Source organism: Eulemur rufifrons, chromosome 7 (genome assembly GCF_041146395.1).
Source record: "Eulemur rufifrons isolate Redbay chromosome 7, OSU_ERuf_1, whole genome shotgun sequence".
Lineage (NCBI taxonomy): Eukaryota > Metazoa > Chordata > Mammalia > Primates > Lemuridae > Eulemur > Eulemur rufifrons.
In genome coordinates, this window is record NC_090989.1 from 154,031,086 (window position 1) to 154,047,466 (window position 16,381).

General features: G+C 41.1%; 1 protein-coding gene across 7 annotated transcripts in view; it reads right to left on the reverse strand.

Moving 5' to 3' along the window:
* The window catches only part of QRICH1 (glutamine rich 1), a 47,444-nt gene extending 31,518 nt beyond the window's left edge, over positions 1–15,926 (reverse strand). Inside the window, exons 1-3 of one of the 7 annotated variants that reach the window (XM_069475657.1) lie at positions 15,470–15,623; positions 13,947–14,006; positions 5,124–5,453 (exon numbers count right to left, since the gene is read on the reverse strand). In XM_069475657.1, coding sequence (XP_069331758.1) covers positions 5,124–5,432 — 309 coding nt within the window. In that variant the 5' untranslated portion in view covers positions 5,433–5,453; positions 13,947–14,006; positions 15,470–15,623. Of the gene's footprint in view, positions 1–5,123; positions 5,454–13,946; positions 14,007–14,804; positions 15,161–15,469; positions 15,624–15,890 lie in introns of those variants that run through there. The other 6 variants (XM_069475659.1, XM_069475656.1, XM_069475658.1 and 3 more) reach the window with 6 other exon arrangements.
* Positions 15,927–16,381: the final 455 nt, after the last annotated feature.

A 16,381-nucleotide genomic window follows, 5' to 3' on the forward strand; every position in this document is an offset into this window, starting at 1 on the left:
AGTAGAGATGGGGTCTCGCTCTTGCTCAGGCTGGTCTCGAACTCTTGAGCTCAAACGATCCGCCCACCTCGGCCTCCCAGAGTGCTAGGATTACAGGCGTGAGCCACCGCGCCCGGCCAAGATTCCTTTTTAAAAATAAAAAAAGAAGAAATTTAAGAAAGGCATTCCGAGATTAGTATATTATGCTTTATTAATTCCATTTTTCTTAATGGGTTTAAGTGTATTTTTCCAGGCTATAATACTTGAGCCAATTGTCTCAGAAAACCAACTGACACACTGATATCTAAACATACATATATACGTGTGTGTGTGTGTGTGTGTGTGTATACACTTTTTTTTTTTTTTTAACACAGTTTGAAACTTAAGTCTAGATTTAAGGTGACTCTCGAGATATAAAAAAGAAAAAGATCATCCCTAAGCCTAGTGTATCCTAGATAGTTAAACATCAATGGTGAAGGGGGACATTTCTAGGGGAACAAGTTTTGTTTGTGCTTCAAAAACCACTGTATCTTTTCCTCTATCAATCCCTCATAAATCACACTATATTTTAGTAACTCTTTGAGAAATTATGCCTGAATGTGGTCTACAGATTGGCATTGACCTGGGAACTTGTCAGAAACACAAATCATACCCCACCCCAGATCTACTGAATCAGAGGTCTGGTGGTAGGGCTTGGCCATCTGTGTTTTAAGAAGCCCTCAAGGTGAGACTGCACCCGTAAGTTGATAACCATCAGTCTAGAATTTTTATTGGACCTTATTTGTCTAGCATCTTAACTAGTTTGTAGCAAATAATCTATTATATTTCTTTTCCCTCAGTGTCATTAAGAACCTAAGTAATCCAGAGCTAAACATGAAGACGAAGTATTCTGACTAGGGAATCAATGAGAAACCACGCAGTACCACATATATTAACCCTACTAGGAATCTTTTCTCCCAAATAATCACTGGAAGCTCAAAATAATGTATACCTAATGCCATTTATGGATTTTTTGTTTCTTTTGTTTTATTTTTTTGGGTAAGTGTAAAACCAGTATTTTATTTAAAGGAGAATATGCTGGCTCAGTGAGTATGTTGGATTTCTAAAATCCCCCTCACAAACAGAACTTTTTGAAATTACCTTTTTATTTCCACAAGAGAAGAACGGAACAATTCTTTTCTCACATTTCTCTAAAGGTACACTGGTCTGATGCCCACCAGTTACATGTATAATAGTTAGCGAACACTCAAAATGTGGCTAGCCCAAATTGTAATATGTAAGTGCAAAATACACACTAAGATTTCAAAGATTTGTGCAAAAAAAGACAAACAGCTCATTAATAAATATATTGATTACATGTTGAAATAATATAATGGGTTAAATGTGTTTTTAAAAATTAATTTCACCTGTTTCTCTTCCCCTTTTTAAAAAAAGGCCAGTAGAAAATTTAGAATAATATATGTGGCTCACACATCTATTTCATGTTCTGGGTTCCACTGACAAGGAACTGCTGAGGATAGTGCTCAATGTAAGGTAAGGAATCATAGCATCTGGGATCCAAACCCACCTGGTACCTTTTAACTAGTCAGCAAAACCTTAGGGGATCTTGATAAAATTTTATTGCTCAAACCATGCTCTTCTTAAAGTGGTAAAGTCTTTATCCAAATATTGAACATTTACTGAACTCCTATTACACAAATGAACTTAGAAACATGGTAAGGGAAGAGATTTAAACATGGGTAAAAGGCTGGACACGAAAGGCCAGGAAAGGCAGGAATAAATGGTCCACCAATGCTAACTGATGATCAGAAGGATCCCAATCAGTTCACAAAGTGCCAGTAAGAAAGTAGCTGATATAAGTCCTGTTTTTAGCTCAAACTCATGTTTGCATAACACACCCTCTTATGAATACTGCCTCCCAAAGGCGGAAGCCAGAATCACTTTCCCAACATCTCCGGCAGCTGGAGTGCTGGCATGTGACCAGGGCTTTCCAAATTAGACACACTGAATGAAACTTGGACTCAGAAGGGAGCAACATGAAGCAGCAAGAACCATAGTCTCCATTTTCTGGTGAAAGTGGGAGAATGTGGCAGAAATGGAAGACAATGGTATAAGTCCCAATGACAGACTGTAGCAACGTGAGGACCTATGCCCAGAGGTAGGACTGAAGGTCTCTACCAAAGCAGCCTAGCAATGTGACCTCAGTCTTGTTCTTGGCTGTGCAGCCTCCAAGGCCCATTCTCCAGCCCTCCCATAAATCCCCTGAACTAGTTACTATCTTTTAGTCAATTTTTTCTGAGTAAACAGGGGGAAGAGATTATCTGATATTTGTAACTAATAAAAACAAAAGGATACAGGAAAAAACCACACCTGACAACATAAAAAAATTAGCCAGGCATGGCAGCACATGCCTGTAGTCCCAGCTACTTGGGGGGCTGAGGTGGGAGCATCGTCTGAGCCCAGGAATTCAAGGCTGTAGTGAGCTATGATTTGGCCACTGCACTCCAGCCTGGGCAACAGAGCAAGACTCTGTCTCTAAAAAAATAAAATAAAATATTGATGGACATTTAGGTTGATTAAAAAATAAAATGAAACAAAAGTAGTTCACTTAATAAAAAATTCAAACTCTCCCCCTTAGCACCCCATTTCTCCAGCCCAGTTACTATTTTGGGCCTTATTATTACTGTTCAAGGACCACTACATTCTACATATGTTAAAAATTAGGGTGATACTAAATTGGTTTTGACACTCAACAATCTGTTGAACATCCTCCCCTGTCCATATGCATAGATCTATCTCATTCTTCAGGCTGTACAGGACAATACACTACAATTGTACCATTATATGCCATTTCTCTTACTGAAAGAGAGGCTTGTTTTCAATGTTACTACTACAAGCAATGCAACAGTGACTATCCCTATATATACATGTATCTGTGAACACAAATGAAAGGTCAAAGGTATACACACTTAACCAGTGACAAATATTCCCAAATTCACTTCAATAGAATTACACTAATTTGTCCTTTCATACCGTGGCCCACCTGGGTGAAATCTTTACAAATGTTTTTCCATCTAGTAAATATGATATCTCATTTTAAGTTTGTTTTCATAATCACCAGTAGTATGAAGCATCATTTGGTATGCTTATTAGCACGATCTATATTTCTTCTTCCATGAACTGTTTACTTATATCCTTTGTCTGTTTTCCCACTACTTTGTTTTTTTTCAGTTTATAGGAATTTGTGTATTAGAAATACTAGTTAGGAGCACTAGTTAAGGCTCAAGTCAGAACAGCTTGAGTGCAAATGCCCCTTTTAGAATATGACTTAAAACTCTCTGTGCCTCACTTGCCATTTTTAGTTTCAAAAATTATACTTTTAAAGTAAGTGTTTTTAGGCATATAGAAGGGATCAAGAAATAAGACAAAAAAAGTTCAAGCAGAATTTTTTTTTTTAAAGGAAAAATGAAGTTTCCTCTACCTAATGACTTGCATTAGGAGTTAATACCCTGTGTGGGGATGGGAACACACAAAAAAAGCAGCCTATTAAGTTGGACAAAATATAGAACCATAGAAAAGTTATATAATTCTTACTCAAAAGAGCACTGACAATTATTATTGAATTAATATATAACTTGCTGATCAAACTAATGTTCCATTAGCTCTAAGTACACAACATATGTTCATGTGTGTTTTAAAGTCTTTGGTCAACTTCCAACCTTTAGGTCTGAGGTTGCCCCCGGGGGACCCCTTGATTCTGTGTATCCTCCACTTCCTAGCTTAGAGTATCCTGAGAACTTCCCCCAAAGTTCCCCCCTACATGTACCTGTCACCTAATTCTGTCTGCTTATTCTCTTCTAGCACTTTCTCAGATTTAGTGTTTTCTTGATGGTATTCTTTTTTTTCCAGCACTATTAGGAATTTTTTTTTAAACTATCTTTTCAGTCACTTGGAATGGGGAAAATGTGTTCTTATGAATCCGCTATATTGAACCTATCTCACGGATTTATTATTATATTTACATGTCTTCTTTCATTCACATGGGGTTTAGGGAAGAAGATGATAATGAGTGATCTTGATCAGTTATCTTGAATATAAAAATCTCAAAGAATACTTTAAAACAAATTCCCAAACTCATTAATCTTATGAAAGAGGAGGTCCAAGCTGTAAATAACAGCAGAATAATTTGAGCCAAAAAAAAAAAAATCAGCCTTCTTGTATCTACCTTTCCTGCACCAAAGACCAGAATAAACAATGAGTACATCCCTATATGTGCCAGATGCTTTCCTGTCTATTATCTCATTCAATCTTACTAACTGGTATTATTTCTATTTGACAGATGAAGAAACTAGGGCTAAAAAGATTAATCATGTTAATAACTAAGTGGTCAAGTCAAATTTAAACCCAGGAATACAGCTTCAGAGCCCATGTCCTTCCAATATATCCACCTGCATTTCTGAGGTGCAAAGGGGCCACAGCCAAACCTTCTACCTCACTAGGTACACTTCTCCACACTCTTGCCTCTCCAACATGTTCCACTTCCTTTCCTGTCCTCTTGGTGTAAAAAGCATCCAGAGTAAAATGAAACTCAACCATAATAGACAGTGGCAAGAAAACTGCATTTGTAATTTGAGGAGACTATTGTTTCACATAAGGATTCCTAAGGAGGAAAACTTACCTTTTCAGCAAATGCACTACTTTTTCTCTTTCAGTAAGTTTATATTATCAAGTAGCATTATTTCTTGTGGCTTAAAAATAGCAAGTGTAGACCTAGAAATCTACAGGTGATCTGAGTTATGGAATCACAAAACTAAATGAAAATCACTAACATACATTAGCCTTCCCATTTTAAAGTAAGTTCCAAATGTCCTGCTATCAGTAATGAGCAAAGATTGGCCCTCCTATATTCTGTACAAGATAACACAGAAGGGAAGCCTCAGTCACATGAAGATGTCACATCTAAATCCAATCCCAATTAGTCCACACTAACGATGAATGCCTATATGTTAAATAAAGAATTTCAAGGATTCTCCTTAGTGAAAATAACCTCCAGTATCTGTATAGATGTTATACTCCTACTAACCAAAACCCTGACAGCAAATAAAGTATATTAAACAGGCTGAACCTCAATATTTCCCTTTTACCTGAACCTGCTGTGGCTGCTGAACCTGGATCTGCTGTTCTTGCTGAGTTTGTGGCTGAACACTGGTGGTGACTGGACAGGCAAGTTCAAGCAAAGACCCAGCCACTTCAGTGCTGTCTGTATAAATGCAGTTCCCACTCTGCTGGTACACCATGGTAGTGGTGGCTGTCTGCTGAAACTCCTGAAGAGCTTCTGGCCCTTTGGAGGCCAGTGAGTCCAGAAACTCCTTCATCCTGTGTTGTGGGACAGATCGTGCCTTCACTCGGATGTACTCTTCAAAGGAGATGGTGTTCTCCAGAGAATTATTCATATTGCAGAGTCCTTAGGGTACCTAGAAATAAACGCACAGAAGTCAAAATTATACTATTGTTTTTACATCATGAAATACATAAAAGCAATCAACCTTGCATCAGATTGAAATATTCAGGGCAGCTGTATACATCCAGAATCCAGAGGTTTTATTATACTACCTTAATTTTTCAGCTAATGGTGTTTGAAAATTATTTCCATTAACACTTCTTTTTCTTTTTGAGACAGAGGCTTGCTCTGGCACCCTGGGTTAGAGTGCAGTGGTGTCATCGTAGCACACTGCAACCTCAAACTCCTGAGCTCAAGCGATCCTCTTGCCTCAGCCTCCTGAGTAGCTGAGACTACAGGCATGTGCCGACACCCAAGTAATTTTTCTATTTTTAGTAGAGAAAGAGTCTCGCTCTTGCTCAGGCTGGTCCTCAACTCCTGAGCTAAGTGATCCCCCCACCTCAGCCTCCCAGAGTGTTACGATTACAGGCATGAGCCACTGTGCCCAGCCCACTAATGCTTCCTAAATCAAACTATATCACACTGAAAACAAAAACCAAAAGCATGCTTCACAGTATTAGATGAAACAGGCTAAAAACACACTTCCCACCCAGCACTAGGCCAATCCCACCTTCTTTGCAGAGCCAAACACTGGACATTCAATGTCACATGCAAAACTGCCCTGTGACCATCACAGAGAGTACTACCAAGCAAGGAGGAGGAAGCCAGGAGCAGGGATTCCTACTGTCATGTTTTATTTCCATTGCCAAGTATGTGCTACAGTGGAGAGACAGGTATGCTGCCTACCTGTGGCAAAACTCAAGAGACAGGGCACGTGTTTCTCATCTCCCATCAGAAATACCCAAAATCCCACTTTGCCATATATTGCTCACATTCTTTTGTATGAGAACCAGCCTACTGGTTAAGAGCATGGAATATGGAGCCAGACTACCTGGGTTCAAATCCCAACTCCATCTCTTTTTAGCTATGTAACTCTGGACAAGTCAGTTAACCTTTGTCTTCTTGTCTATAAAATGGGGACATAATAGTACTTACCTCAGAATTAACAGGATTAAATGTATGTAAAGCACTTAGAAAAGTACCTGACACGTAGACAGCACTAAGTAAATGTAACAGGCTGGGCACAGTAGCTCACGCCTGTAATCCTAGCACTCTGGGAGGCCAAGGTGGGAGGATCGCTCGAGGTCAGGAGTTCGAGACCAGCCTGAGCAAGAGGGAGACCCCCGTCTCTACTAAAAAAATAGAAAGAAATTATCTGGACAACTAAAGTGCTAGGATTACAGGTGTAAGCTACTGTACCCAGCCATAAAAAAAGTTTTTACATGCAGCAAAAACTTTTTTGTCTCAAATCTTCGAGAAAATAAATATGAGTAAACACCAGTACAAAGAAACACTGCAAACTTTGAGTTTACAGAACTGGTAAACCTTCATATGAGTACTGCTCAGAAAAGCTAGTCCTCCTAGTAACCTTATTTCCCTGCTCACTCTTTCAATTTTCAAAAATTCAGGAGGGGAGTTTAAGCCTCACCTCAAGTATGATATTAAGTAAGAAGGAGAATTTCACTGACTTTTCTTCCTAGAAAGAAGCTTTCTTCGGTGCAGAATTCCACCTAGTTTTTGTTGGGTTTTTATTGTTGTTGTTGTTTTCCGGGGGTGGCAGGAATATAAAAGCAATGCATTCATTTACTAAGAAAAACATTCAAATAGTACAGGAAGGCATAAAATGAGAAGTAAAAATAGCTAGCTAAGTATGCTTTGACCTCTGATTCTTGATGTACCAATCAATGTTCCATACCCTCTATTTTTGACAGGCATTTAGCTAAGTGAGTATAGCTTCTGTTCAAGCAATCTTTTACTTTCAGAATACAGCATTTCTGGCCCAGTGCAGTGGCTCATGCCTGTAATCCTAGGATTTGGGGAGGCCGAGGCGGGAGGATCGCTGGAGGTCAGGAGCTGAAGGCCAGCCTGAGCAATATAGCAAGACCCCATCTCCACAAAATATTTTAATAAAATTAGCAGGGAGTGGTGGCACACACCTGTAGTCTCAGCTACTTGGGCAGCTGAGGCAGAAGGATCACTTGAGCCCAGGAGTTTGAGATGCAGTGAGCTCTGATGACACCACTGCATTCTAGACCAGGCAATAAAGCAAGACCTTGTCCCCCAAAACAAACAAGCAAACAAAAAAAGAATGCAGCATTCCATACCAAATCAAACTCTAGAACATTTTTTTTTTTTTTTTTTTGGTAAGTCAAGGTTCCAAAGATGATAAAAAACCATTCTGTTGTCCATGTCATCTTCAAATAAATCCTACCTGTCAGTTTTCTAGAATAGCACCTTCATGAAAAATTACAAGAAACTCTAGTCCAAATATATTAGGTCATTAATTATGAAATGTCCGATTTTGAATCAAAAGTGTAGTTTATTATAGCTCAAACAAAAAGCAGTACAATTAATGAAAGTATGCACCTAAACTATCCACACAGTTTTGCCATCTGAACAGTAGCTTGTTTATGGCTGCAGGGAAGAAGCCTGGAGAGCGAATGGCGATGAAAACGCAAAAGGCGTTTTCCACAGCTTGTTGAGAACCAAGTATTTTTCCTTGCAAGAAGCAGTCCAAAGCCTGGAAGAAAAGTGCCAGTCAGTTGGTGAAAGGTCTGGTGAATATGGTGGATGACAGAGAGTTTCCAAGTCTAGCTTCTGTAGTTTGAGCAGCATTGGTTTTTTGCAACATATGGTCTTGCCAGAGGACTGTCCTGTCTCTATCGACCAATCTCAGCTGATTAATCGCAAACATCCTCATCATTTTGTCCAAATGGTTGCAGAGACATCCGCTATAATCAACTGATCAGGCTTCATAAAGCTGTAGTGGATAATACCAGCAATTAACCACCAAACACACATCATTAGCTTTCTTTGATGAATCTTCAGTTTTGGACTGTGTTTCAGTACTTCATCTTTATCCACCCATTGTGCTGAATGGTTGTGACTGTCAAAAAGAACCCATTTTTCATCACACATAACAATACGGTGTAGAAATGGTTCGCCTTTATGTCATGACAGCAAAGAAACGCAAGCTTCGAGACAATTTCTCTTCTGATGCTCGTTTGATTCAGGTAGTACCTACCCATCTATCCAGCTGCTTTACCTCACTGATTCATTTCAAATGGTCCAATATTATTGGAATAGTAATATCAAACCTTGCTGCTAATTCATGTGTAGGTTGAGATGGATTCGCTTCCATTACAGCTTCCAGCTCATCATTATCCACCTTGGTCTCAGGTCACCCATGTGGCTCATTTTCAAGATTAAAATCACCAGAATGGGCCGGGCGCGGTGGCTCACGCCTGTAATCCTAGCATTCTGGGAGGCCGAGGTGGGCAGATCGTTTGAGCTCAGGAGTTCAAGACCAGCCTGAGCAAGAGCGAGACCCCATCTCTACTAAAAATAGAAAGAAATTATATGGATAGCTAAAAATATATATAGAAAAAATTAGCCGGGCATAGTGGCGCATGCCTGTAGTCCCAGCTACTCGGGAGGCTGAGACAGGAGGATCCCTTGAGCTCAGGAGTTTGAGGTTGCTGTGAGCTAGGCTGACGCCATGGCACTCACTCTAGCCTGGGCAACAGAGAGAGACTCTGTCTCAAAAAAAAAAAAAAAATCACCAGAATGGAACTTCTCAAACCATCAATGTACTGTGCATTCATTAGCCACATCCTTCCCAAACTCTTGGTTATTCCGAGTTGTCTGCCCTGCACTGGTTCCATGACAGAACTCATATTCAAAAATAACACAAATTTTTGAGACTTATCCATGGTTTCACAAAAATTGCTCTAAAAAATAAATTTGAAAGATAATCACAAGCCAAAATGTGTGTTTGAAGGATGAGGATGTACCTTCACAATTAAAAACAAAAAACAAACAAAAAAACCCAGAAGTGTCAAAGTGAAATGTCAGAGATATCAACTGTCAAACTTAGTACTTAAGGAAACTGGACATTCCATACTTCTTATTCTTTAAGCGTTCACCAAAAAAGAAAAAGCTAACAAGCTTGAAGTAGGAAAAATTCTATAAATTCTGATAAGAATTCTGATTAAAAAATGTTGATAAAGGTATATACACAGGTGTTCATCACATTCTCTATTGTTGTAAACATATTTGAAATATTATATATTATTGCACCATTTTGTTCATCACTAGCCATGCATGTAACGTGTTTTAGACTCCAGGGTATAATGCTCTCTGCAGTGCTCCAAGCTTAGAGCCAGCCATCTGTAGGTGGGGCTTCAAGCAGAAGCCACTGTTTCTTAAATGCTGTTTTCTTTCAATAAGCTCCCAGTGTTCTTCTCTGTACAAGTCCACAGAATCATTTGAGAACCACTGAATCAGAAAAAGCTAAGAAATATTAACAAATAATGAATTCAATGCAGAATTTAAAATTTATTAATAGAAAAAGACCAATTTGAAAGAACATTACAATCTGCCTGTTTATACAGACTAAAACACACATGGCTTCATTTCTTGTCTTTTTAACCTGCCTAACTGGCAGTTTCCACCACACTGACACACCCAATAATGAAAGTTCACCATTTGACCTGACACATAGTGCTGCTTAGAAGGAAAAAAAAAAAAAAAAGGCTTAAGAAATATATTTAATTCACCTGCAGATTAATTTAAAAAAGAAATATATTTAAAAGTCTTCTCTATCATAAGATCAGAACATCTATTTTAGTTTAGTTTAATTTTTTATACCATGCTTTGATCCACTTATAATTTATTTTGCAAGGTGTGAGGTAAAGTCTAATTTTACTTTTTTCCTAAAACCACTGGTCTATGTATCACTTATTGAATTATTGAAATTCCTCTGCCCATCAACTTGAAATGCCACTATTATATACCAAATTCACATAAACAAAGACTACTTCTAAGCTTTTTTTTTTTTTGAGACAGAGTCTCACTCTGTTGCTCAGGCTAGAGTGCCCTGGCCTCAGCCTAGCTCACAGCAACCTCAAACTCCTGGGCTCAAGCAATCCTACTGCCTCAGCCTCCCAAGTAGCTGGGACTACAGGCATGCACCACTATGCCTGGCTTCTTTTTTCTATACATTTTTTTTAGTTGTCCAGCTAATTTCTTTCTATTTTTAGTAGAGACAGGGTCTCACTCTTGCTCAAGTTGGTCTCGAACTCCTAAGCTCAAATGATCCTCCTGCCTCGGCCTCCCAGAGTGCTAGGATTACAGGTGTGAGCTACTTCTAAGCTTTTTGTGTGATTCCACTGATCTTCCTCTATCACAGTGGCTTTAAAAAAGCACATTAACATATGTAAGATTACCTTACCCTGACCCAGTTTTGGGTTTTTTAAAAAACATTTAATGACACAAGCACATTTTACGTGTAAAAAGGCAGACAACCCAATTGTGTTATATATCCCAGTTTAATTATATATAGTAGGGAAGAGAAGTCCAAAAATGCACCAGAATGCTAACGGTAGTTATGCCTGAATAATGGAATCACAGAGGATTTAAGTTTCTTCCTGTTTAAAACTCTCCTGTATTTTCCGCAAGTTGCATTAAACTAAAAAGATATTTAGAAAGTCATCTTCTTCTGCACTGCAGTTATACTGCAGTAACAATAGTAACAGACAATTCTGGTTGATGGTAGTAGGCTTTTCCCTGAAAATCTGAAACTAAACCTAAACCATAAAGCACCAAAAACTTGCATAATAATAAGGATTATTAACTTCAAGATGCTGCTAGCAAGACACAAAGGCTGAGCCTTGGGAATAAAGAGACATTAGAGGAACTTGATGAAACTATCCTCCACAACCCCAAAAGAAACAAAAAGTTCTTAATTAGCTACAAGTCAAAGACTTGGTGAGGAACAGTAAAGAAATTAATTTAAACACTTCTGAAAAATATGAAGCTATAGGGATATTTGAGTGCTCCTGATTTCTGGGAGTTAGATGAGATTAATAAGGGGGGGGGAATACTGTGGTACTCTGGGGAGTAGGACTCTGTAAACAGGCATTTGCTTCTAAATACTTCAAGTATAGTTGCTTTGCAAAACAATAAAGACAAAGCAGCACCCCTATCAAAAGACTCCAGAGATTTTCACTGGTATGCCTAAGCTGGTCACCGGTATCTCCCCTGTACTTCTTTCTACAGGAGCTTAGCACAGTGCCTGACACACAGCAGTCCCTCAATATATGAGTTATTATTTTTATTATTTTACCACTAGAACACAAGACAGTATCATGAACAAAGGTTGTTGCAAAACAACATCTATTAGGTCTGCTTGTTAATTTTTTTCTTTTTTCCATTTAGGTACTAAGGGAAGATCCAAGTACTGTTCCCACTGGAATCAGCCCTTCTCTTATCTCTGATACTTCTTCTGGCCTCCCTGCATAGCTCTGCAGAATGGATCTTGAATAAGTGACAAAGACAAGACAGTCTGAGCTCAGAGCCCTGCCTCTTCCTGGAGCTTTGAGCCCCTCTCAAGGTTCACATCTACTCTTGCAATATAGCTCCTCACAGCTGTAAGTCTGGCTGGAAGAATACATTCACATGAAAAAAAAAATCAATTTCAATTTTAAGGAGTTACAGTTATACTTGTGCTAATTAACATAAGGAGTCATTTCAAAGAAGCATAGTGGGAGATGTATTTCTATCATCAACGATAACCAGCCCACTCCAGGGTTTGTGATAGAAATTACCTCACTGGGCCATTTACAGGAGTTCCTGATTTAGCAGCATTTTCATCATGGTTCAAAATGGTTCTATTTTTGGACAATATACACTTTCAACCAGGAACTTAAAAATTTATATTTCTACCAAGTATTGATGGATTGTAAACTGGCACAACCACCTGTATTATCTAGTGAAGTTGAAAATATCCATTCCATAAAACCCAGCAATTCTATCCCTTGGTATATATGACATACACACGTACCAGCGTACTTATACAACAATATTCACAGCAGTATTGTTAACAGCCCAAAAACTAGAAGCAACTTAGATGTCTATCAATAGTGGAATGGATAAATACATTATGCTATATTCATACAACAGAATACTGTATAGAAATGAGAACGAACAATTATACACAAGGCAGATAAATTTCAGAAAGAATGCTAAAAGTAGTAAGACAAAATAATGTAGCAGAATTCCATTTATATAAAATTCAAAAGCAAACAAAACTAAACTATGTTGTTGAAGGATACAAAGGTGGTAAATGTAAAAAGAAAAACAAAGAATATGATTATCACAGAAGTCAGAGTAGTAGTCATCTCTAGAGGTTGAGAAGCTCTAAGTAGGAAGGGACCCATAAAGGGTTCAGGGATGCTGGCTTTATTTCTTTTAGAAGTTATACTGGAGTTCACTTTATAATTTTTCATTAAATTGTATAAAGATCACCTATATTTATATAAACAGATGTTTCACAAATTTAAAAAAAGAAAAAAAAATCAGCTTTCTGACACAGTCCACCAGCTCTACCCACAGTTTTGCCCTGGCCTAAAGAGTGAAACCAAAGGAGCATTCCTTTCCTCCTTTCAGCAAAGCAAGAGATTAATCATTTCTTCAAGCAGCTACTTGAGTTTAGTAATAGAAATTACAATTCAGTGTGATAATTAAAGGAAAAATGGAAGCATTTAAGTGAAGCTTAGAGAGAACTTAAAACATCTGGAACAAAATTCACGGAAACAAAGTAACAGAAAAGAACAGGTATTCACATAATATCTCATTCTGAGGCTAACTCAGAAATAAAAGATCCTCACAGATGTAAAGTTTGGCCATTTAAAAAGCAGACAAGAAAGACACAAACACACATCAAGTACAAACCACAACTGATTCAAAGTAAGCATGCAAGCTTAAAGAAAGATATTCAAGATTCTGAAGCTGCCATAAAGGGCAGCCACACCCAGAGCTGCTGACTTTGGTTACTTTTCTGGAACAATTGGAATTTACAAGAAAATTCAACCACTATTTGGTCTTTTGTTTGAAAAGATAAGTTGGAAAGGGGATGTGGAAGCAGAGGTTCATGGAGAGGTACACAAACAATTCATGACAGAGGATTAGGACATCTAACAGGTAAATCTTAGTTGATAAACTTAGGGAAATATTATTTACAAACACCAATTTAAAAGGAAGATCTCAAACTTAACAGTTAAAAACAAAGATAACCCAGAACAAGTAGACCTGAAAGGTATATTAAAATTATAAGTGTATCATAGATAAACTTGACTGCTTCTCTTCGAACCATTTAGGTCCTTCGAAAAGCTGATGCCTTGTCTCATGCAAGTTGCACTGACTTATACTTTAAGAGATGAAAATGGTCCAAGCAGCAAACTGTGGCTGGATTCAAGGATGCAGTTTTCCCACATCTTCAGTTTTATACCACCTAAAAGTTTCTGGCAGACGGGACCCAGAATGATTGACAGGATTTGTGAGGTTTCAATATTACCAGAAAAAACTGTGCACACATACTTCCAGCATATCAACGATTTTGACTCACCAGTCACCATGTTGCATGTATTTCTGCTGCTTGTCCTGAGTTCTTAAGACTTCTAACATTCTGAAGAAGATAGAACAAAAAAGTTCCTTCCATCCTCAGCCTCTTTTTAAGTTTTAACTTTGTTCTTAAAAAACATACAGTACGTTAGAAAGAACTGCCCATGATTATTAAATGTGATTTCTAATTTTCTTCCTCTTAGCTTCCTTTTCCTTAAACTTAGTGAAGCAAGACCATAAAACATAAACTAGCAGATGTTTTGTCTTAGAAAAAAAGAGGTGCGTATTTCTTTTCTAGGACAAACCTAGAATTTTCTTAGCACCAGAACACAGTGCTGGAGTGAAAAAGAGCTGAAAAGGACTGAAATCCTAAATCAAAAGTGATCTTTACAGTGATACAGGGGCAGATTTTAGAAATTTCTGCTGGAGAATTTTGGAATTTAAAAAAAAAGCAAAGCACTGACTCTCAGGTTGCTCAATTTTGTTCTAGGCAACTTTCTGGCTGAGGCAACAGCAGGCCCTTAGTATTATAACAGACTAAAGTAAGCCCCTCCCACTCACGCACAAGAAAAGCCTGCATTTAAGGATTTAAAGTGGAATTTTAAAGCTCGGAGAGCTGCACAACGTCCACAAAAGAGCCCCTTCCGGAGCGCACAGAAGTGACGTGTATGAACTGCGCTTATGGAAGAATGAGTTTCTAATGAAAAGAAAGCAGACGCTACTAAGGGCCTTCTGATGTTAACCTTCCCTCCCCGGCACAAAGCACCAATACAAGGTGAGGGAACCTCAGGGGGCTCACGGCCCTCTCAAGCCAACAGGGGTCGGTTTCTGAAGCAGGGAAGCACCCTCCCCAAGCACCCACCCCACACTTGGGCCTCAAGTAACCGCATTCTTCGAGAACAGGCAATCTCGCCCGCCTCGCAGAGCAGCCCAGCCACGAGCTAGACAGCAAAGCAAGTTGGTTTCTCCCCAGGCCTAGGCCACAGATGCCCAGGAACGTCACCAGAGCAGGAAAGGCCCAGCCCGCAACCTTCTCAGCGCAGCAAGCCGCCAGCCCTCCGCTCAGCAGAGACGTCCTGCGCGCTCTCGAAGCGGCACCACCACCCAACAGCAGGGCGCGCGCCCCAAAACTGGGGGTCGTGGCGGGCGCGCGCCCCGGAGAGCCGCTCTTGCCTAGGGCCACAGTTCCAAAAGCCGAGATATCCGGGCCGGGAACGCGCACGTCAGCGGCCACGCGCACCGGGAGGGCGGCACAGCGCGCGCGCCCCCGCGCGTAAAAACAGGTTCGGCCGCGCGCCCGCACTAGCGCGCGCTCGCGCGCCGCGCCCACCCAAATCCCTGGCCAACCCCTCCCCCACCCGTGGGGCGGGGGCACGCGAGCCCAGGGACATTCTCGGCTCCGGAGCCGCCCCGAGGTCCCTTGGGCCCAGCGGCAGCGGCTCACCCGCCCCCGCCCGTCGTTGTGTGGGGTGGGCCTGCTGTAGGCCCATAGCCTCGCCGCATCCCCGCCCCTACCGGAGCCCTCACCTGGCGACGTCACCGCCGCCGCCGCCTCCGCTCTACCCGCTGGCCCCGCCGAACCACCCGGGACCCCGGTTCTGCCGTCGCCTCTCTAAGACCGACAGGATTTTCTCCTCACAGCTCCCTGGGCGCCATCTTACATTCAACCCTCACAGCCAATGGGTGCCGAATGCCCCTCTCGCGAGAATCGGAGCGTGCGATCCCGCGAGATCTGGAGCTGCCTCCTGGCCAGACTTAAAGTGAACGCTTCAGCCAGCCAGGGAGGGAGGCTGCGCCTTGGATTGCTAGAGCCGGGTGGAGAGCCAGGGTGTAGGGCAGGCGCCCCGCCCACGGACGCCCCTCTTTGCGGGGCGGAGCCAGGCCCGGGGCTCGGCCTAGTGGTGGAGCCTTCCTAGGCTGGTGCTCCAGACTCGCTCCCTGGACCCACCTTCCGTCGCCCGCCTGAGCCTCCTTTGGTCGAGCAGCCCTACGCGGGGCGGGGCCCGGCACGGCACGGCCTCTCGCTTAAGGTGGCCTCCACAAATCTCTGAACTGGGCCTGGCGTCCCCAGCCGTGTCCTGCCTGGGAAGCCACTTGGTCGCTCACCTTCTGGAGGGCACAGTGTTTGGGACCCCGCCACCATCTGCTGCCATCTGAGTTCAGCCTTCCGCAGTCTGGTCCACCTTAAAGCGGGCTTCGGGCAGCCTGGTGTTTGTATACAGGGAAAATGTGGAAGGCGTTAAAGCTGCAGGCACATGCAGGCCTCACAAGCAGCCCACACTACCCCAGAGGGTGACCAGCCTGCTGTAGACACTTATTACCTCCCATCTTTTGCACTTGTTTCTGGCAGACTCTGCAGTCTTTCGGATTCCTCTCAGAAGTCACTTCCTAAAAGCAGTCTTTTCTGAGAACCAGGCTGGGTCAGTAACCTCTTCTAGC